Raw genomic sequence first — 21,648 nt, forward strand, 5'->3', positions numbered from 1 at the left:
TGTGCTGAAACTTTTGATCAAAGTGTTTTTGGCATTCTTGTAGACAAAACAAAAATAATCTCCGCAGTTGTGTTATACCACAGCAGCTCAGCCCTATAGTTGTTTGCATATTATTTATTATTTAGCATGCAATAAACCTAGAAGCTTAAATTTAGTTTTATATGATAATTAATGCTCTTAGACCAGGCTTTTGATAACATTTTTTGTACACATGCATGATACTGAATGCGATGACAACTGCTTTAAAAGACTTTATTAAGTCAACTTTGTGAAGACATTTTACAAGACACTTCAGCAGGAAATACTTCTTTGCAAACTACAACTTTGCATGAATATTGATTTTGAATTACATCTTTTTTGTAAAATCTTAACTCTGAAATAGTTTATAAAACGTGACATACATCTTAAAACACTCATTACAAAGTGCAAGCAATCCCATTTAAAGACAAAAGAGGTCCCCATTTCTCTCAAAACATTCTTCATCTTGAAGACATTTTACATCAGATTTCACAAATAACATTGTTTTTCTTAAGAAAAACAAAACTGGCACTATTTTAGGCTGTGGCAAATGTAAGATTTCAAAGAACAATGTGCCTGCAGTTATACGCAACAGGTTCAACCTGAATCAGTGACAATTCAGATGCACATCTACTCTTGAAAAAGCAATGGCTTATGTGCACAGCTTTGTGACAAAAAGGTCCCAGATCTCCAGTAGAAAGATAGTATTATGCAAGGTGTACTTAATACACTTATTTTTGCTAACACAAGACAGTGATAAGACTTAGTGAAATGCAGTTCTGTAACAAAGGCTCCCTCTTCGACAGATGAGGCCATAGAATAGAATTAATACTGTAATTAAAAAAAAAAAAAAAAAAAAAAACTATACAAAAATTACATGTGAAGACTGATGGTCAACATATTCCAGTGAATATAAAAACACATTCAGTTCAAATAAATAGCATGTGTACACATCTATTAGGCTTTTTTATGATATACACGTCTGCTACTACTGTCTTGCACAAAAAGTCAAAAAGAAAATATAAAAAGCATAAATATAAAAACATCTTTATAATCCAGATCCCAAAACCACATAAATAAATACAAATACTAAAACTGTTCTTCTCATAAGAATAAAACAATGCAGAAAAATAGAACAAATTGTGAAATGGTCACTCTGTATAAAGTTCAGTCTATTTAAATTGTTCTGATATCAAATTCATTTGTGAATGGATACTTGTAGGTGGGCTAGAGATGCCCTCAGACCAGTCAGACATGTTGGAATGTGGAGAGCAGCTGGACCACTGGTCAGGAGAACCAGGGGAAGGGGTTAAGAATGGGTGGTCAGGCACCTGTAGTTGGTGATTAGGCGTGTTGTCCATAGGGCCAGAATAGCTGTGCTGGGAAGGAGGGGTGAGAAACTGTGTGCCAAGAATTTGCGTCTCTTGAGGCATTACAGTATGCATGGTCATAGAGCGTCCTGGGGCATTGTTTGGCACATCAGGGGTTGTCAGCTCAAGGCCAGGAAAGTTTTGGCTGGGTGGATGAATTGTGGTGGAGTTGGAGTTCTGATGCTGAAGCTGTCGTAATTGAGCTGGGTGCATGGTGTGTACAGATGAGCCAAGATGACTGGTCTGCAGACCCTGATAGCCCATAATTTGAGACAGTGTTGCTGTGTTGACTCCATGCAATGCACTCATCATATTATGGGGCATTGGTGGGGACTGAGTGAACCCTCCTTGTTGACCCACACCTGGATGCATCCTGGAAAGCCAGTCACACTGTGCTCTGCTGCCTCCAATAGCTGTTGTGCCTTGACTGTTGGGACTTGACACAGGCATATGAGAGAGACGTGGTGGGTTAGTGTCAAAGGATAAGCCCATCTGACTGAGATTACTCTCGCCAGTGCCTTGTAGTTGACTGAGTGAGAGGGGAGGTGACTGTTGGAAGGGTGACGTCATGGGAGGGGATGCAACATCAGATAGGTACGCATTTGGAGACTCAAGAGATTCTACTGGAGAGCACTGCAGATGTATCAAGCAAATTACCCTTCCCATCCACAGATTTCTTCTTCTTTAGTCTGTTGTCCTTATTTACATCTTTGCCTCCTTTACCATTGTTAATTTTACGAACCTTTTTGCCAGAAATATTTGGCTTAAGATTACCTAAATAGTCATTGGGAGAACAAAGAGGTGGGGACAAGCTGGCATTGCTCAAAGGTGCAGTGTGAAGACCGGGGCTCCTAACCACATTGTACTCATCCAGCAGGCGGACAATATCATGATGCATGCGCTCCTGTGCTATATCTTTAGGCAGCTGGTCAAGATGATCAGTGATCTCACGATTTGCAAAATGTTCCAGAAGAACTTTTGCTGTCTCATAACTTCCTTCTCTTGCTGCAAGGAACAATGGTGTTTCTTCCTAAAAAATTCCAGAGATACATGTTATAATAAATATGTTTTTCTACAGTTATTTATTTAAAAGAAATTAATTGGTTTATCACATGCACCTTGTTGTCTTGCATGTCTTTGTTGGCACCATTTTTCAACAGCATCACAGCAGCCTCAACATTATTGACGGCGGCAGCCCAATGAAGAGCAGATTTACCTATAAGGGAGGCAGAGAATTAATCAAAATGTATGCAAACAGTAGTAAAAAGGATCATATTCATATCATATCAAAATCATATAAACAATAACTACCAGAATCATCTGTGGCATTGGCATCAGCATGGCAGTTTATAAGTTCATCAACCATGCCTTCAACTGCCAATCGTGCAGCAAGAATCAGTGGAGTTGTTCCATCATTCATTCGTGCATCAAGATCAGTGGCACGGTTTCTGATCAAAATCTGTATAGAAAATAAGTATTGTCACTAACTTTCTTTCCTTTAATGTGTAAAATACTATTCTATAATTTAAGTTTTACACACATTGTAAAATTGTAAATGATTTTGAAGTTACCTGAAAAACTCCTTGTGCATCGGCAGCCACTGCAGCATGAAGAGGTGTACGGCCCATGTTGTCTTGGACATTTGCATCAGCACTGGACTCTAGGAGACGTTTGGCAGCATCAGACCGAGCATAACGGGCTGCCAGGTGGAGGGCAGTCTCACCAGTGCGGTCAGTTTGGTTATGGAGGTTGGCCCCCTGATAAATGAAGTCAGTTATGATCTCAGCCGAAGGATCCTCATCTTCTTCACTGTTACCAGTTTCAAGTCCACCACCACTGCATGAGGCAATCATCAGTGGGGTAAAACCATCTGAAATAACAATAATGTCAGTGTTATGTTTTAAGAGAAATAGTATGTATGATGAAATATTTCTTCAGGAAGCAAACCTGGTCCTCTGACATTCACATCTAGACAGTCATTTTCAGTCTCTCCCTGTGGAGGTGTGGGTGCAATAGATGCAATACGCAGATCAGCAGCATCGAGGTGCTGCTGTGTCCATTTCCTTTGATCTGTATGGTCACTCAAATCTAACATGGCTTGTTCTTCAAACTGTAACACCAAAAACAAAATGTACAATGAAGACAATGACCTATCTCCAATTCATGGAACAAGAAATGTTAAAGAGTTAGCTGTGATGCTTGTAAGAGACAAATTTTGAAATGATATACTTACTTTAAATCGCCGACAGTCTGGATCCTCATCATCCCATTCATTTTGATTGTCATCCATAAGGTTTATATCAACAATTTTCATTGGTCTATAGAAAATTTGTATATTGGTTATAAGGTCAAACACAAAACAACTGAGGCTGATTTAAATTGTAATAACATGGTTGTTACCTTAGGCCAACTGAATCTTCTCCAACAGGCTCTCTTCGTTTCTTTTTGCTAGGCTCAGACACTTTGAATCCCTCTGGGAACCAGAGCTGGCCATGTTCCCGTCGCCGTTTACGAGACACCAAAACACCAAGACAAACAAAACCCAAAGCAGCCAGGCCCAGGAACACCACATACATGGGGTAGAGCTCAGAATTGGGAGCAGATGGTTTCACACCTGAAAAACAGAAGCATGTGTAATTTAAGTTACATTACAAGTTTTAAACTTTGAATACAGTTTACAATAGGTAGAAAAAAGATACACACTTGTAACAGCTTCAATATATGGAACATTAAGATTTCCACTGGAAGCCAGAGCACCAAGGAATGCAGCTACATCAGTGGCACTCTGGAAGCATTCAGAAGACTGCTGATAACACTGACGGTTATCTATTTCCAGATACACCACAGACCTATTAAAAAAACAATGGTCAAAAAAATTTGTTGAAAAAAAAAAAAAGAAAATAAAAATTAAGTAACTACTTTCAGCAACTTAAGGCAGACCTACCCTTTGACTTGCAAAGGATCCAGTTCTCTACGTTTTCTTGAGCTGACCACTGAAGACAAACTATCTGTCACTTGACCAAAAACATTTGCAGGAACAGAGGTCCATTCAGGCCAGCCTTCAGTAGATCGTTTCAGTACATTATGTTTAACCAGATCTTGTTCATTGCCATAGTAGGGAAAGATCATTGGTTCCCCTTTGGCATCACGGCGGAAAACAACATTGGTGTGGAGGACACTGCTGAGCTCTCGGAGGAATGCTGAGGAGCGATTTTTTAGTTCCTCTGGGGGAATATGAACAACTAGAACCAGATGTCCATCAGCAAGCTTCTCTGGCATATTGTTGGCACAGTCCAGTCCATCCCATTCACACTCTGCATTGTTACAGCCTTGGTCACAGTGACCATCGGCATAATGGTCTTTACAGTACTGGTCGTATAGCGGGCTGTAGAAGTGGTAAAATATTAGTTAGTGTTTGTAATTGCAGGGAAATAATCAATTATTTGTTTTTCAGACTTACTTGCACTGCCCTTCCTGTCCTTGGCAGTCAAACCCATCATATAGGCACCCAGGGCTGTTACATTGACCGTCACACTTTCCATCATTAAAATATCTCCAGCACTGTAGAGCTGCAGAGCAGTTTTGCCAGGGATCATCAAAATTGAGGGAACAGTCTCCTCCATCCCATCCACAAGCATGGTTGTTGCACAGTGAGTCGCAGATGTGGTTGCCTGCCCACTCATCACACTGTGGAATCTCACAGCTCACCTCCACTTCCGGAGGAGGAGTGATGTCCCGGCCAAAACCCCCAGTGAAGGAGTAATCAAGAATGTGACAAAGGAGGCCATTGAAATTGCTGGGGCAGCTGCACTGGAAGAATGGAGCCTCCAATGTGATCTGACAGGTTCCGCCGTTGTAGCATGGATTTGAGAAGCAGAGGCTGTCACTGGGAGTTTGGCACTCTGGCCCAGTGAACAAGGAAGGACATAGGCAGCGTGGGCCTAAATGTCCAGACACACATGTGCCACCATTTCGGCAATTAAGACTCCCACAAGAGCGAGAATCATACTCACACGAAGACCCCGTAAAGCCCTAAGAGATCACAGTTATAATGTGACAGCAGAACGGATAGTACAGAAACAAGAGTGACTGAAACCTACTCTTTACTTACAGGTGGGCATTTGCAGATAAATCCATGAGGTGTGTTACTGGCAACGGCACAACTACCTCCATTTCTGCAAGGCCTTCCTTTGCATCCATCAAATACCTTGTCACAGCGCTGACCTAAAGAACAAACATCACAAAATGTTAAAAGTTCATTTCTATGCACATAATAGATTGCATTGTAGTTCACAATGTGATTAACTTAGTAGAATAAAACTTAAGGTAGAGTGAGACTGAAGTGTGTACCTGTGTATCCTGTGCGGCATTCACAGCGGTAGCTGTTAGTGAGCTGTATGCAGTTGTATGAGCCTCTTGGATCACAGGGGTCTGACAAACACTCATTCACATCTCCCTCACAGCGTTCCCCGACATAGCCCGGCGTGCATACACACTGGTAGCCTCCAATGCGATCTACACATCTGCCATTGTTGAAGCACTTAGGCTCATTAGTTAACGGGTCAGTTGAAGGGTTGCAGTCGTCCAGATTAATCTCACAATGAACACCTTTGGAAGCAAAAGGCATTCTTTTACATTTGTTAACCACAATTTAGTTTTAATGTTTTTACGTGTGGACCGTACCTTGTGTTCCTCTAGGACAGGAACATTTGTATGTATTAACCAAATCAATGCATGTCCCACCATTCTGACAGGGCTGTGATTGACATTCATTAATTTCTTTGGAGCAGTTGACGCCATGGTAACCCGGGAGACACTGGCAGAATTTAAAAGAAATCTAATTAGCTATTGCTATCAAAATGTTTGTAAATAAAGCCAATTAATTTGTGATTTTGAATTATGAAAGAGCTTTAATACCTCACAACTATAACCTCCAAGGTAATCAGTGCATGTGGCCCCATTTTGGCATGGATTGGGGGAGCACTCGTCCACTTGTTCTTGGCAGTAGCTTCCAGTGTAGCCTGCTTGGCAGCGACAGTAGTGCGTGTTACCAGCATCTAAACATTGGCCTGAGTTTCTGCATAACTGAGCTACGTCAATGCCTGCAGAGAAAAATCATATGTTATAAAAAACATTTTAAATACTCTAGCTTGTATTGTAACAACTATTCCATACCTTGCCGTTTAGCAGCTACATCACAGGATACACTAGGGACATCACAGTAAAGTCCAGTCCATCCAGTTTGACACTGACAGGTGTATGAAGCTCCTTTCTGCCAGCATGATCCTCCATTCTTACAAGGTGAGGAGTCACACCATCGTACCAGGTTCTGATATAAGAGCAGACAAGTAAATCCAGTGCAAATGGCTTTGCGGACACACAAAGAGACTTTGTCGTTAAATGGTACCTGGCAGTTGATTCCTGTATATCCATGAGGGCAGGAGCACTTGTAGGTGCCATAACTATCAAGGCAGGTACCACCATTTAAGCATGGCTTAGAATCACACTCATTAATGTCATACTGGCAGTAGCTGCCAGTAAATCCAGGTAAACACAAGCAGGTGAAGGCATTGATACCGTCCATGCAGGTGCCTCCATTAAAGCAAGAGCTGAAAGGAAATTTTATAAAACCAAAATCAGTAAATATACACAATATATAAAAATAAAATGCACTTCTAACAACTTTATGTAATTTATATAAAAATATAAATGTATTTTACCTGTCAGTGCAGTCATTAGTGTTGATCTCACAATTTATCCCACTAAAGCCAGGTGGACATGTGCATGTATAACTATTGACACAGTCAGTGCAGTTGGCCCCATTTTTACAAGGGTTACTTTCACACTCATTAATATCCTGCTCACAGCGCCCCCCATTGAAACCAGGCAGACATGTGCAAGTGAAAGTGTTGATGCCATCCCGACACAAGCCACCATTACTACATGGATCTAAAACAAGTAAACAATTAAGATACTATTTTTACTAATCAATGATCTCACAGAAGACATATTCACTTACTTGGCTTGCAATCATCTATATCAGTTTCACACTTCTGACCAGTGTAACCAGGCTGACATTTACACTGATAGCTACCCATGGTGTTATGGCAGAAAGCACCATTACAGCATGGGTTCTTCACACATTCGTTAATATCAATTTCACATGTTTGACCTTGTGGCAACAAAAAATATAGTTGATTAATTATAGTTTCAATTAAATAAAGAAATATTAATTTCAATAAAGAAATATTTGAGAATAGCAGGGTACCTTGCCATCCTTCCGGGCAAATGCAAGAGAAGCTTTGATAGTCCTCAGATTCTTTACATATTCCACCATTTTTACAAGGTCTGGGACTGCATGGAGCCAGCAGGATTTCGCAGTTATCACCTGGCAAAATAGAAACAATGTTTGCCTGCATTAGCTTATTTGCATTTCCACAAAAATGCATGTTGTAGCACATCTTATTTTTATTTCCATTACAACATTTGTAAAAAGGAAAGGCCTTCCCATTTCCTGGAATTGTAGTTCACAGACAGGAAATGGGACGTGGAGGAAGAGAGAATGAGGATTGGAGTACTTCCCAGATTCTACTGACTACTATGGAATGTTATTCCTGAACCACAAGATTAGTTGTAAGCAAAAATGCAGTACTTCCAAAACAGACATTCCTGGTAAAAGCAGATTCTAGGTAATGGGTATCAGCCAGGCTAGAGTAAGATTTATGACTGAAAAGTTGACTTTTAAGCCAAGAATATATTATAAGCCAAAACCAGCACAAACAAAAGCAGCACATCATACCAGTATAGGGAAGCAGGCAATTGCACTTATATCCAGCCACATCATCAATGCAGGTGCCCTGGTTGAGACATGGGTTGGAGGCACACTCATTGATGTTAGTTTGACAGTTAGGGCCTAAAATGGTGAAATTAGAAACACACAACATTAGTGAAGTCATATTGTCAAAAACAAAACACTGGGGTTTAGTATATTACTGACCAGTGAATCCTGCTCTGCATGTGCAGTGATAGCCGCTGGTCATGTCCTTGCAGGTCCCACCATTCATACATGGGTTGGACTCGCACTCGTTGTTATTGATGTCACAATTTGGTCCGCTCCATCCAGAGTCACAAGTACATTTGTATCTTTAATTGGGATACATATGACTGTTAGTAAATAATTTTAACTGATGTACATTCTATGTATGTTATAAAAAATATTTATAATTTTATTTACCCATTGATGAGATCCTGGCACCGACCATGAATGCAAGGGTTGCTGCTGCACTCATCCACCTGGGATAGACAGGTCACATCATTGTAGCCCTCAGGGCAGAGGCAGGTAAAGCTGTTGATGCCATCAATACAAGTGCCTCCATTGTGACAAGGATTGATGGCACAGTCATCAATGTTGATGTTACACATAGTCCCTGAAAAACAGACAGTATGTTTAGAATTAAATCTGAAAAAATCCCACACATGAAAGTGTCTACTACAGTATTTCTAAGATGCTAGACTAATCTTGGAAACATATATATACACATGTACATATATATATATATATATATATATATATACACATGTATACATGTTTCTTTAGCCGGGTATAGCAACTAGATAAAATTGTAGGTACAATTAGACAGTAAGTAGAGCCAGCAATAAATATTCCACCAGCCTTCACATATAAGCATCTCAAACTTTACATGGACATGGAAAATATACCAACAGGCCCTCAGGGTTTTTTTCTATTGATTGAAAAAGGGGCATTTGAAGTCAGAAGAAGGACTCAGCTGGAATCAAGCATGGGGCGGGGGTAGATGTTCACCTATTCACACAACCAACACTATATCCCCCACTCATAAAGTCAACCTTACCTAGGGCTGTTTACATTAACAGACCTATTTAACACAATTCCAACTAACATTCAACCTCCACCACCTATCTTAAACCCCAATGTGTTTTGTTGGGAATCTTAATCAATCAAGCAGGAGGGCTAAACTGTCTGATCTCCAGCTACAATGGTCCTTTGTCCCTCTGTGCCTTTACTTCACACTTAATTCAGAAAAACAGAAGTGCACAGAAGTGTAAATATGTCTCTTTTTAATAAAACTTGAGTCCAAAATGAACTTAAGTAATACCACAAATTAATAATAATCCAAATATTCATTAAGCAACATTTTGTTTGTGTCACACAAGCTGCACAAATAAAAGGCAGCCTCCTTCCTTTTGAAAGTATCACCTTACAAACTCTTTCCAAGGTCCCCATCACAAGCTTTTCAAATGGCAAACAAAGTTGGTGCTTTGTGTGGATGTTTTGTGTGTATCAGGTTGAGGACTGTGTTCTTTTCTGTATTCTGCTCTCAATCTCACACAAGCCATCTGACACCATTGTTCAAAATGAGCAGATCCGCCAGCCACCTGTTCTATCTGCCCCGCACTTATCTCCAGAGACCACCCCTTGCACCTGTTGACTCCACCCAGTGCTCACCTGTGTAGCCGGGCTCGCAGGCACATTCGTAGCCATTGATTTTGTCTATACATCTTCCATAATCACAAGGCTGGTTTTTGCAGTCATCAAGATTTATTTCACAGTTGAAACCTATAAAATGAATCGGTGGAAAGAGTTGTAGTGAGGATAGTTAATCCTTAATTGAAATATACCACCCTAGTGTGGTTTTGCATTTATGAAAACATACCTGCGGTTCCTTTGGGGCAGGAACAAATGTATGTGTTCTCTCTGTCCTGACAAGTTCCACCATTCTTACATGGCTGGCTAAGGCATTCATTGATGTTTGTCTCACACAAGCGGCCAGTGTAACCAGGCCGACAATAGCAGGTAAAAGAGGCAAGTCCATCTTTACATGTCCCATAATGACAAGGGTCAGAATAGCACTCGTTGATGTCAATCTCACAGTGTTGTCCTGTGTAACCTGCGAATATCCAAATTGTGTTAGAAGTATATTATATTACTCTTTATGAAAAACAGAAATGGCTTGAATAATGTTTACCTTCGGCACACTCGCATGTATACTTATTGGGACCATCAGTGCATTTGCCCCCATTCTTACATGGGGTACTGGCACATTCATCAATGTCTACTTGGCAGAGATGACCAGAAAAACCTGATAAATGAAAAAAAATAAACCACATACATTTCAAAAAAAAAAAAAAAAAAAAGTGAAGAGAATGCATTTTCAGTGTGTAACGGAAGGTCTAGGAAACTAATGAAGCATTTCACAGCCCTCCCCCTCTTCTACTCAGGGGGACCTCTCTTTCAAACCAAACAATAGGCTGGGGCTTAACTGGCACTAAACCAGTCCCTGCCCCCAGTTGTCCTGCTTTAAACCTTTGTAGAAAACGTCTTGCCGCCAAATATGTTAATGTAGCTGCAACCTGATTTGTTGTGACCTAAACTCTCAATGATACCATTAGAAGTAGTCAATCATTTACGTCCATTCTTTAAACCAATATACACTTATAGTTAATTATTAGATGCCATGTCCTCTTGTGCTCTAAAAAGAAAATAAATTAAATAATTGCACAAAAATAAATCCTTTTTCTGAGGTTTGCTCACCTTTTGGGCACTCGCAGTGAAATGAGTTGATCTTGTCAATACATTTGCCATTGTTAAGACAGGGTTGGCTGGCACATTCGTCTGTGTTAATGTGGCAAAACACGCCTTCATATCCTAGAATGATACAAAGAAGAAATACATTTTCTTAGATTTTGCAATGACCAAATACTTTATTTGAAATAAATTATTAAAAGGTAAAATTTTACCTGGCATACAGATACAGTGAAAGCCTCCAATCTGATCCAAACACGTTGCATCATTATGGCAAGGGTTAGACATGCACTCATTGACATCCATCTCACAACGGGGTCCTTCATATCCTTGAAGACATTTGCACTGGAATGACCCTTTAGTGTTGAGGCACCGACCACCATGTTCACACGGATTTGCTCCTGAAACAATAACCATTGAAAATGTATACACAGTAGCCTAAAATGACATACACATCCTTTTTGTCAGTCAGATGTTAAATTTACCAAGAGAGCACTCATCAATGTCTAAGTTGCAGGCTGATCCAGTGTAACCAGGCGGACAAGTACATATTGCCTTGCCATTCACTGGGTTGGTGTCACAGTTGGATCCCTTTTGGCAGGGGTTGCTAATGCATGCATCGTCAAGGTGGCACAGCAAACCTGGAGACAAAACATATAATTGTTGATTTGTGTCGAACATTACAATTCTTAAATAAACAGTAAAAATTCATGAATTCCAGACGAACCTGTGCGTCCATGCGGACATTCGCAGAAGAAAGAGGCAACTCTGTCATGACAGGTGGCACCATGATAGCACGCTGCACTGGCACAGTCATCGATGTTTTCGCTGCAATCATCTCCTGTCCAGCCGTTCACACAAACACAGTGGTAGCTTCCATGTGTATCATGGCAAGTACCTCCATTCTGACAAGCATTGGGCATCAATTCACATTCATCAACATTTTCTGTGCAGTATTGACCTATAAAAATAATAATACACCAAGTGAGACAGGTTACTTTAATGCTTAAATTACCATTTTATTTACCCACCTGTATAATGAGGGGGGCACTGGCAATTATAAGTATTTACTCCATCCACACAAATTCCACCATTCTGACAGTTGTGGCCTGGGCAATCATCAATGTTGTGTTCACAGTGTGGGCCAGTAAAGCCTGTAGGAAAGATCAGATAGAGAAAAAACAAAAAGTGTTAATAACTAAACCTTATTCCCTCCCCTTTTTTTGTTTGTCCACAGGTGAAGCTTATTGCCACTTGTGCCAGTTTGTTTTAATGCTCTGTAAATGACTGAAAATGACTGAGCTGACAGTTTCAGCTTTCAGATGGACAACACAGGTGTGCCTGTTTTACAGCATACGGATTAATTATCTACTCCTCACTATGGCAGGTGCCTGGTCTCAGATGGATCACAGTTCTATACAGCTGCATGTTTTAATCATGTTTGGTGGTATATACATATAGCATTCTTGCTGTGGTGAGAATGCAGTGATTATCAGAAGGAAACGTCTGTGTGACTACATCCTGCCGGTGCAGGCTGGCAGACAAAAGGTGGGGGTTACCAGGGCTTGCTTTTTCCACACTGTTGGATTTAACAAAAACAGACTGATTTTCAGGCCATCTGATGTAATAGGAAACACATACTGCAGTGCAAGCACACACAAAGTCCACCAAAACTCAAAGTTGCAGAGGTCTTTAAAGTAATACTGTAAACTGCATGTTACCTGGCAAGCAGCTGCAGTCATAAGTCGTGTCTCCCTTCTGGACACAGGTGCCTCCGTTCTGGCATGGAGATGGGCTACATGGCATGTACAGAGTCTCACAGTGCTGACCGGTATACTGTTGAGGGCAGCGGCAATAATAGGATCCAACCTCATTTACGCACACACCACCATTCTGACACGGAGAGGGTATCTGTGCACATTCATTGACGTCCTGTTTGCAGGTTTTACCATGGAAGGCTGGTGGACATGTACAAATGAATGTAGAATCGAAGGCAGAACACTGGCCACCATTTGCACAAGGATTGGAAGCACAGGGATTAGCAATGTGGCACATTTTACCTAAAACAAACAAAGGACCGCATAGGTTTAATATCAATAGAAAGAATAAAGAGACTTAGATCACTAAACACTTTGAAAATATTTTATTTTTTTTATATTTTCATACCAGACCAGCCAGGTGGACAGCGGCATCGGTAAGACGAAAGGGTGATGAGGTCACATGTCCCTCCATTGCGGCATGGAGAACTCATGCAGGCATGGTTGGTGGGTGTCAGGCAAAGACGGTCGGTAAAACCCAGCCGACAAGTGCAACGGAAATCAAAGGTGTTGCCATGAACAACAGGGCGACATTCGCCTCCATTTCGACAAGGAGAAGGGCTGCAAGGACTTGGGAACTGGCACCTGTTGCCTACATAATCACTTGGACACCTAGAAGTACATAAAATTACAATGTTATTTTTGGTCATTGAGAATGCAAGCAAGGCAGGAAAAAAATGTAAGTTCCCCCACAGAAATGTTCCACAGTAGTGAGAGAGGGGGAGTATGTTGTTGTAGTATATCCCCCTAGATTAGACTCTCTCTGAAGCCTAAAAACACAATCTGCAAGGACAACAGACACCACCAAATAGACAATCTGAGTCTGTTCCCATCTACCTTAGGCCCTAGGCTGTCCACACACATTGTAGACAGCTCTAAAGATCAAGGGGTACAGTGCCAGCTCTGGATGTTTTTTTGTTTTTGTTTTTTTTATGAACCAATGCATTCTGTATGTTTTTCAGTATTGATACCTTCTCAAATAAAACAAATGTGGAAATTTTCTGAATAGTTAAAAATGATCTCAACCTTTACCAGAAGGAGTATTTTCAAAGTAAAAAGACAGCAAGTACTAATAACAGTTTAAAATCTTTTATTTTTTTCAAAGATTTTTCAAATCTTGCCATATATTATACAACATAATCAAATCTAATCTTACTGTTGTCTGTGCAGTAAAACACAAACCTATTCAATGCTAAGAAAAAGTTGTTTATTTTTGAATCGAAGGCTTGTGTGAGTAGGGAGGGCATCTGTTATTCTCCTAGTATCTCCGCTGGGAGCAGGTGCGCATGTTAATGAGGGCAGCTGTTGGACAGGACTCCTCCCCCTCCCCTTTTCCTCTCCTCAGCTCCCCTTATACCCCATCCCTCTGTCCCCATGTCAGATGGGGGGTGTTAAAAGCCAATCTATTCCCCTGGGACATAAAGAACTCATGTGAAGTCAGCTGTTGCAACTTCTGTCTCTCTGTACTCGTTATCCTCGCAACCACGTTACTTCCTAAATGGTCTTTTCCTTTTGACACAACATAACAGTTTTAATGATACATTCTAGACACACATTTTCCCCATGCCCCTCCTTTAATTTTCAGTATAAATACAGCTAAAATTATTACTTTAAAAAGCATTACGTGTTATATCACACAGAAGTGTTAAAAACTTCCTTGTTGACTTTTGTTAGGTGAGACTAATCATGGAGTTTTTAACAGTCCCTTGAGCCCAGAGAGTGCCCAGACTGTGGCAATTGGCATTAGATTGTAAAACTTTAAAACACCTTTGAAGTTTTCCCTGCTTCTTTTTTCCTCAACGAAAACCAAAAAAGGTAGACTTGTGTGTGAAAAAGCCCTCCCATGCTAACTGTAATGGATCCTCTTTGTCCCAGAGTCAGTTGTAGATAAAGCTCCGCCCACACACTGAAAGGCCACACAGCACACACCACGGCAACAGGTCCTGCTCAGGCCACCAATGCAATGTCCCCTCAAGCCAGAGCAGATGCTTCCCTGACCCCTGACCCTAAGCACTTCTGAGACTGTGGGGCGGCCCTTTTCTCCTCCTCTCCCTCCTCTTTTATTCTCCCTGCTGAGTTGAATCTACCATCTGCCACTTCAAGGGTGACTTGGGTTAGAAATAAAATGTTCCTTTGTGAAATAAAAATGCCACAACTGTAAATGGTATATGCAACATGCTCGGTGCAATATGCAGTTAATTTCTAGTCTACAGTAAGATGGTGTGTATTTACAATACCCATTTCTTCTTTCATTCCTTCCTAAAATATATACCATATTTTTTCCTTTTCTTTTTTTTGTTCAGTTAGGCCAGTGTTTAATAAGAAAATTGAGCCAGGATGTACTTCTAACTACTACAACTCAATTTAGGTGATAATTACTTAAATGTTATTTCAATAAAGAAAAATACAGATATTTTCACTGCTCACAAAAACCAAATTACAAAACACTGGTATTCCACTTGCTTTGGATTCTTATCATTGACAACACATCTGCCACGTTTAACCTGGGACCTACAGGTCAGGCTACAATTAATTGTGAAGGGGTTCAATATAAAACCACATTGCCTGATAAGGTACATTATAAATTACACTCATGCTGAAGGCTTCCATGCTTTCTCTTGCTCCATTCCTTCATGTGAAATGATGAGTTGTCAAGAGAGCTGGTGTTTCTACTTTTGACAATCTGCCGATGTCCATGGGAACTTTCAGCACCCACTAGAGCAGAATAGTTCATCTTTCAGATCCCACAGCTTTGATCATCTTCCTCTAAAAATCTGCCAGTTCTGACCCAGATATGTTGGAAAAATGCAAAACATAGTCTTGCCATGAACAATATCAACAAATGCTTTAATAACCAGAGCAGCAAAATTAAAGCTTCAGCATATAATATGCAAGACTGGTTTTGAACCAACAAAGTGAATTTACTATAAACTTGTGGTCTTGTATTCCCTGTGCCCTTATATTATTTTCAAACTGCTCTTGCAGTTAAACCAGTGTTTAACACACTGTCTCCTGCCATGCCAACCCAACACAAATTTAATAAAAGTGTGCACTGAAGAAAAGTGACAATAATAACAGCCACTTGCAGAGTCCACCACAAGCTGTTAACACTTCTTACCTGTGAGCATTAACACATTGACTATGTTTCAGGACATTTTTAAATAAAGCAACATGGATTTCCTTATTATAAATATGGGCCTATAGGCCTACATGAGCTCTCTGGCTGGTAGTCGATATTGTACAACCCTATAGATTTCAGCCTTACACATCAGCTAAACTACTATCTTCCATCTCTACTTTCCAACTCAATGCTCTATAACAGGGGTCCTGGCATTTTAGGAATGGATTTAACCAGGGGGAGTGGCAACCTTACAGCTTAAGGTTCCAATAAAAGCCTGACACCAGTAGACACACTTGACCCAACCATGTACTTGCATATGCTTGATTCTTTTAAGCCCATGAGGATCGGCCCGGTAATCCTATAGGAGGACAAATGAAGAGCAGCATTCCTTCAAGGAAAGTGGGACATCTTCTAGTTGGCACTGCTTTCACTCCACACACCCTGCTGCATGGGTGAGACATTTTATCATCAATATGCAATACCAGACAGCTCTGTGCAAGGTCATGGAGGGCTCATCATCGGAGTCACAACAGGTTTTCTGTCAATTTTCTGTTGGGTCTATTTATGGCTCCTGTCTTGCAGTATTTGAAACATGTAGTCAGACAGTTGAGATGTTTCAGAGTTTATTATTAACAGTCACTTCAGACCAAAAGCATCTATTTTTGCAGAGAGTCAAGTGAGGCATGTGAACAGGGGAAGGCTGAGGGCACCAACCTTTTAACCCCATCATGCCCTCATTACAGTCCCACAAGTAGGACCTATTTTGACTTCCATTTCTGCAAGGTTTTAGGTTAACTTAAAAAACAAATCCCATGGAAAAACAATCAGTGGGTAACCATATACTGTAATTATGATAAGATGAATTAAATAATTTGGTGCAGCAGCATTAACATTTCTGTAATGATAAAATATAATCCTTTATAATCCCATTCAAAATGCATTTGGTGATCACAGTTTGTGCTTAACATTGTTTTCGAAGGGATCATGAGATTTCACTGTCTCTTTCACACTCATGAAAACTGTGCTACTAAAGAGGATTTAAAATATATTAACTACTTAAATCTGTGCCACTGTATGTGATCACAAATCATAAAGACCCAGATGGCAGAATATTTGTTGCTACTTGTGAAAGATTGACTTTTGTTGTAAATTTGTGTATTGTCATTTAAAGGGCCAAAGTTACACTATTTTCTGGGTCATGTTATAATATTGTTTCTTTATCACAAACATACATGGAGTTGTGTGTTGTTTCATTCACATGTATTTAAACACACAAAAACTGCATATTTAGGCTAAGTTCTTCTCTCAAACAGAAAACTCTGTTTCACTTTGTGATCATGTGCATGAAGAGCGGTGTAAATGTTACTGCAGCAAAATTAAAATAAAATTTCTCTCTCTCATTTGAATGATTTCAGCCGTGGAATTGCCAATCTCTATTGAACAAAAGGTTAAAGGAAGCAGTTAATTTGAAAACTATACTACTACATGACATCAAAGGGTGGAAGTGTGCATTTTAAGCTTCAAAGATGAAGACAGACTAACAATAAAGGGTTACGCAAACATGTGTGAATGAAACACAAACACAACTCCAAGTATGTTATTGATGGGCTAACAACAATATAGCAGGGCTTAAAGAGTAAATTGGGGTAATATAGTACATTTAATTCATAAAGGTATTGGCTCAGTCATTATATTTCTAGAGAACAGTGCCAAGTGAATTTAAAAAAAAAAAAAAAAAACTGTCAAAAAAAATAATCACATCATAAATAGACACATAGTGAGACTTGTAGCAATGTATGAGTGCATTGTGGACAGTTGGCAGGATTAAATTATTAATGAGCAAAACCTCAAAGAAGGAGTGATGTGATGCTATTATCCTGCCTGATGATTTTTAATTGGGCTAATGGGGACCACAATAACAGCTTTGTGGAGGAAGAGCTAGTGTGTACACGTGTGCAAGGGGACACTCGTGTGTGCTGATGTGTGGCATTAGCCAAGGGCTAGGGATTCCTCAATGGGCATCCTTTGTTCTTACAGACCAGTGGATTGCCTACTACCCCTTGGGTTAGAGAGAGTACTGTTAAGCATTTTTATTGATAATTAATGCTTTTTTTTTTTTTTTTTTTTTACACCTATTTGTGATTTAAGGCCAATTTAACTGTATGAGATTTTAAATTTAAAAAATCAAATTTTGGCAGCAACATTCTTTGTGATCAGATAGAAGTGAAGGTATTAGACCAGATAAATTGCATATATTAGCAAATTGACCATTTCAACAATTCACTAAAAAAATTGAACTCCCTCTGCCTATCAGACTGTTCCCACCTGTTTGTCCCAATTTTTTTTATTCTTATTGCAATGAATCTGACTCTGTCAACATGAAATCCAATTAGATTTTACAGCCATCTGGCTTTCTAATGGAGATCACACGCAAATAAGGTATGGGGGTTGGAGGGGATGTAAAGGTTTGTCCATTCAAAATCTGGGGACAAAGCCTCCCCAAAGAAGGAGGGGAACGGGGAGAGGGGATGGTGGTGGCTATGGCATGATGAGAAGCCCCACTCAGATTAGTCACACAGCATTATTCTGACTACAGGACAATGGGTGACGGGCGGCGGGCGAACCCCAGCTGTCATCCATGAAAGGACAGAAAAACAAGATTTAAGACTGGACGCGTCCTCTCACTTCGCATGGTGAGGGCTCTTGCATTCATTAAGGGCCCCTTTGAGAGAGTTGGGGCTTTTGTCCAGACAGCTACCATTACGGTCCTAAACCATACTTCTCTAGAAGTGGACTTTTACAAACTTTTCTTCTACTCTTTTCTGTTGGAGGAATGTGTAGCTTGAGAAAGCACAGTTCCTCCAGGAGGGGTACAGGGGCACAGTGATATCTCACAGGAACCTCAAGGGCCCCTGGTTGCTGGGCACAGAGTCTTGCTAAAAAGCTGGAATGTGAGGCCCCCTTATAATCAATCAAGAAAAAAAAAACAAAAAAAAAACTTGGGTCTCAAAACTCTGAAAGTTCTCCGATATGAAAACACTGCAATGATCACCACCAACAAAACAATAGGCCTATTACATTAAATAATGTAAAAAGGGTTACCTGCACTCTCCATTTCCATTCGAGGAGGGCTCACATCTCCCTCCATTTAAACAGGACTCAGTGGGTAAGGAGCATTTTAGACCTGTTGAATATAGAGATGTTAGATAACCAGATGTGTGAAACAAGGAGCAAATATTTTTCATTTAAGTTCTTAATCATATAAAGGTACTATGCCCTGTTGAATATTTTACAGCTTAATGCAATGCACACATCTTAGCATCTATAATTGATTTTTCCACAGAAGTCTTTGGGGATCTATTGCTGGACAGCGGTGAAGCCACAGCGCGTGGTCCAAGTCTTTAGGGGGGTTGGTGGCAGTGGGGGGCACGCTTTGTGGGGAAGGCTCGGCAGCTGCTGGACTCAGAGGGGGAACAAAAGGATCGAGTCCAGCACGAGCCATAAAACACTCTCCTCATGCATTGTTTGTGGCAGACGGGAACAGCAGCAACTCCTCTACCCCCCACCAGCGACACTCTCCCACACATGAGACAAAAGGTGGCCCGCATCCCCCCGCGACGTACGCGTACTTCTAGACGCCAATTCAAAAGTATGTGGAAGTTTCAAAACATTTCAACAGTGAACAAGTAACACGAAATTCCTTAGTAAACATTAGTTACACTTTAGAGTTTGAAGTGTAGGCTAATTTCTACAAAAGGATGTGAGCATTTCAAGCGTTTGAATCACTATGGCACGGAATTTGTGTTTTGCGCAGGCACCACAGCTGCACTTGTTCTGGGTCGCATTATGTACCCAACAACTTTATTTTTAGCGTGAGCTTCGGTCTTTATAACAATAACTGATAAAGAATCAAGGAAACCTCACTGGACAAAATGAACAGAACAAACTGAAGTTATTTTGCTCGCTTCTGTGGACTTCAGATTTTAAACTTAATTAAAGACTATAACTTCTACAAACAGACTTCCTGGTGAAACATATTTAAATTACTTGGCAGCATTAAATATCCAAATATGTTAGTACAACTTACTTTCTGATAAGACGATGGCTGAAAGCAGAAATGTTAGTTTCACAAAGAAACGATACATTCCTCCTCTTCAACTTCACTTATGTCGTCGAAACCCTCGTGGGGCTGGCATAGATCCACTGTAAAGTAGACTCCAAAATGTGGTTTAAAATAAGAATCCTTGAGGGGTTTTAATTGAAAAATCCAAGGTAACGCGGAGTACTGAAGAGACTCACTTCATAGATGTTAACGTTGTGCCTTTCTTGTTCTCAATGAAAAGTGGATGCGGCGAACAAGTTCCTCCCACTCCCTCCCCTTGTGCTCTTCTGAGCCCCCAGCTCCCACCCCCATAACAACTACTACACTGGCCTACTACCACAACACCACCGACAGACCGAGTAACAAAACTATCCCCCACTCGTTCCTCCAGAAATAAGCCATATATGCTACTCACGCAGCACATTAGGTCTGTCTTTTACATAGATTTTTAAAATTTGATTATTTGATTTTTTTTTTAACATTATAGTTTCTAATACACAACCATTTTGAAAGATTTAGGAGGCAAGCATACATCACCATAGGCTGCATCAGCTTGTAAGCTGAGTATCAATATCTGTTTTATTTTAACAGACACATTACACACATTTTTCACTAGCATCTTTACATTAAAACATGACTTATGCATATCTTAACATATAAGAAGCAAACTTTCTGAAAAAAAAAAAAAAAAAGATATTTGGGAAGCTCTTTAGTGGGCAAACCAAAGATTGTACAGGCTTCATTTTCCCTTTTTTCTTTTCCTGAGGCAATGAAACTGTCATTGGGGATCTGTGCAGTTTCAGCACCCCAGGGCAAAGATTATTTTATTATGTAGCCCTTACATATGCTGGTCTGACTACATGTTGGTGTGACTGCCAAATGGAGCTGTGCCAAAAGGGGCTAGGTCTCTTGAGGTGCGTGAAGTGTGGGAAACTCAGAGAAAAGAGGGAGTGTGAGCAATCAGCCATTAATTTATTGCACAATACATGCACAAATAAGACCTTGTGCAGAGGTGGTTGTTGCACATAAATAAGTCAGGGAATCTGCACTGACATGTTCTGTGTTGTTCACAGGAGCTTCTTGATGTGCCGTGAGAAATGCTGGATCCTTGTGGCACACGCTAAACCACAACTCAGATGTTAACACGTGCCCTCCCAGATTCAGCTGTATTGAGGTCTGGAATGGGATTTTAAACAGTATAACTTTTATCTCTGGAAATCTTCTTTGCTCATGTGTTTGTGTGTCTCTCTCCAATTATCTGTTTATTTACTATAACCATGAGAAAATGGTCTGTCCTAGATTCACAAGGTTAGAGGGGGAAATCCAAAACTAGAAAAACTAATTCTATCAAAGCATACATGGAAATGCGTAACAAAGGAGATTGACACCAAGTGAGAACAAATAGGGCAAGTGTTATATTGAAAATGTATAATGACTAGCCAATCTAGGGATTTCTGGGAGTTTCTCATTGCTATTACTTTACCTTACCTTTGCTAGCAGTTCACTGCAAGTTCAGAGGTGCTGATAAAACCACAGTAGCTCCCTAAGTCTTACAAAGGTAGTTTGTTTTAGTGCACATCCAAAGAAACAAACTAAGTTTGATCTGTAAATGATTTTGAGAAGGAACATGATCCTTCAAATAATAATATTTTATTAAG

General features: G+C 40.2%; 1 protein-coding gene across 1 annotated transcript; it reads right to left on the reverse strand.

The window, feature by feature from the left end:
* Positions 1-238: 238 nt before the first annotated feature.
* notch1a (notch receptor 1a) lies at positions 239-20,210 on the reverse strand. The gene is given in 35 exon segments (XM_055153627.1): positions 239-2,019; positions 2,021-2,418; positions 2,507-2,604; positions 2,700-2,847; positions 2,960-3,258; positions 3,336-3,498; positions 3,622-3,706; positions 3,789-4,002; positions 4,092-4,237; positions 4,333-4,773; positions 4,849-5,420; positions 5,500-5,612; positions 5,739-5,996; positions 6,072-6,204; positions 6,306-6,490; positions 6,564-6,717; positions 6,796-6,997; positions 7,109-7,337; positions 7,408-7,560; positions 7,657-7,776; positions 8,188-8,301; positions 8,386-8,531; positions 8,623-8,815; positions 9,874-9,984; positions 10,082-10,315; positions 10,394-10,507; positions 10,960-11,073; positions 11,166-11,351; positions 11,436-11,591; positions 11,678-11,911; positions 11,982-12,104; positions 12,672-13,010; positions 13,117-13,379; positions 18,991-19,072; positions 19,976-20,210. Coding segments are annotated over 35 exon segments (7,407 nt in total). The 5' UTR covers positions 20,034-20,210; the 3' UTR covers positions 239-1,190.
* Between the last annotated feature and the right edge of the window lie 1,438 nt (positions 20,211-21,648).

Source organism: Boleophthalmus pectinirostris, unplaced genomic scaffold (genome assembly GCF_026225935.1).
Source record: "Boleophthalmus pectinirostris isolate CB_2022bp ecotype Guang Dong unplaced genomic scaffold, ASM2622593v1 HiC_scaffold_18, whole genome shotgun sequence".
In the NCBI taxonomy this organism is placed as follows: Eukaryota; Metazoa; Chordata; class Actinopteri; order Gobiiformes; family Gobiidae; genus Boleophthalmus; species Boleophthalmus pectinirostris.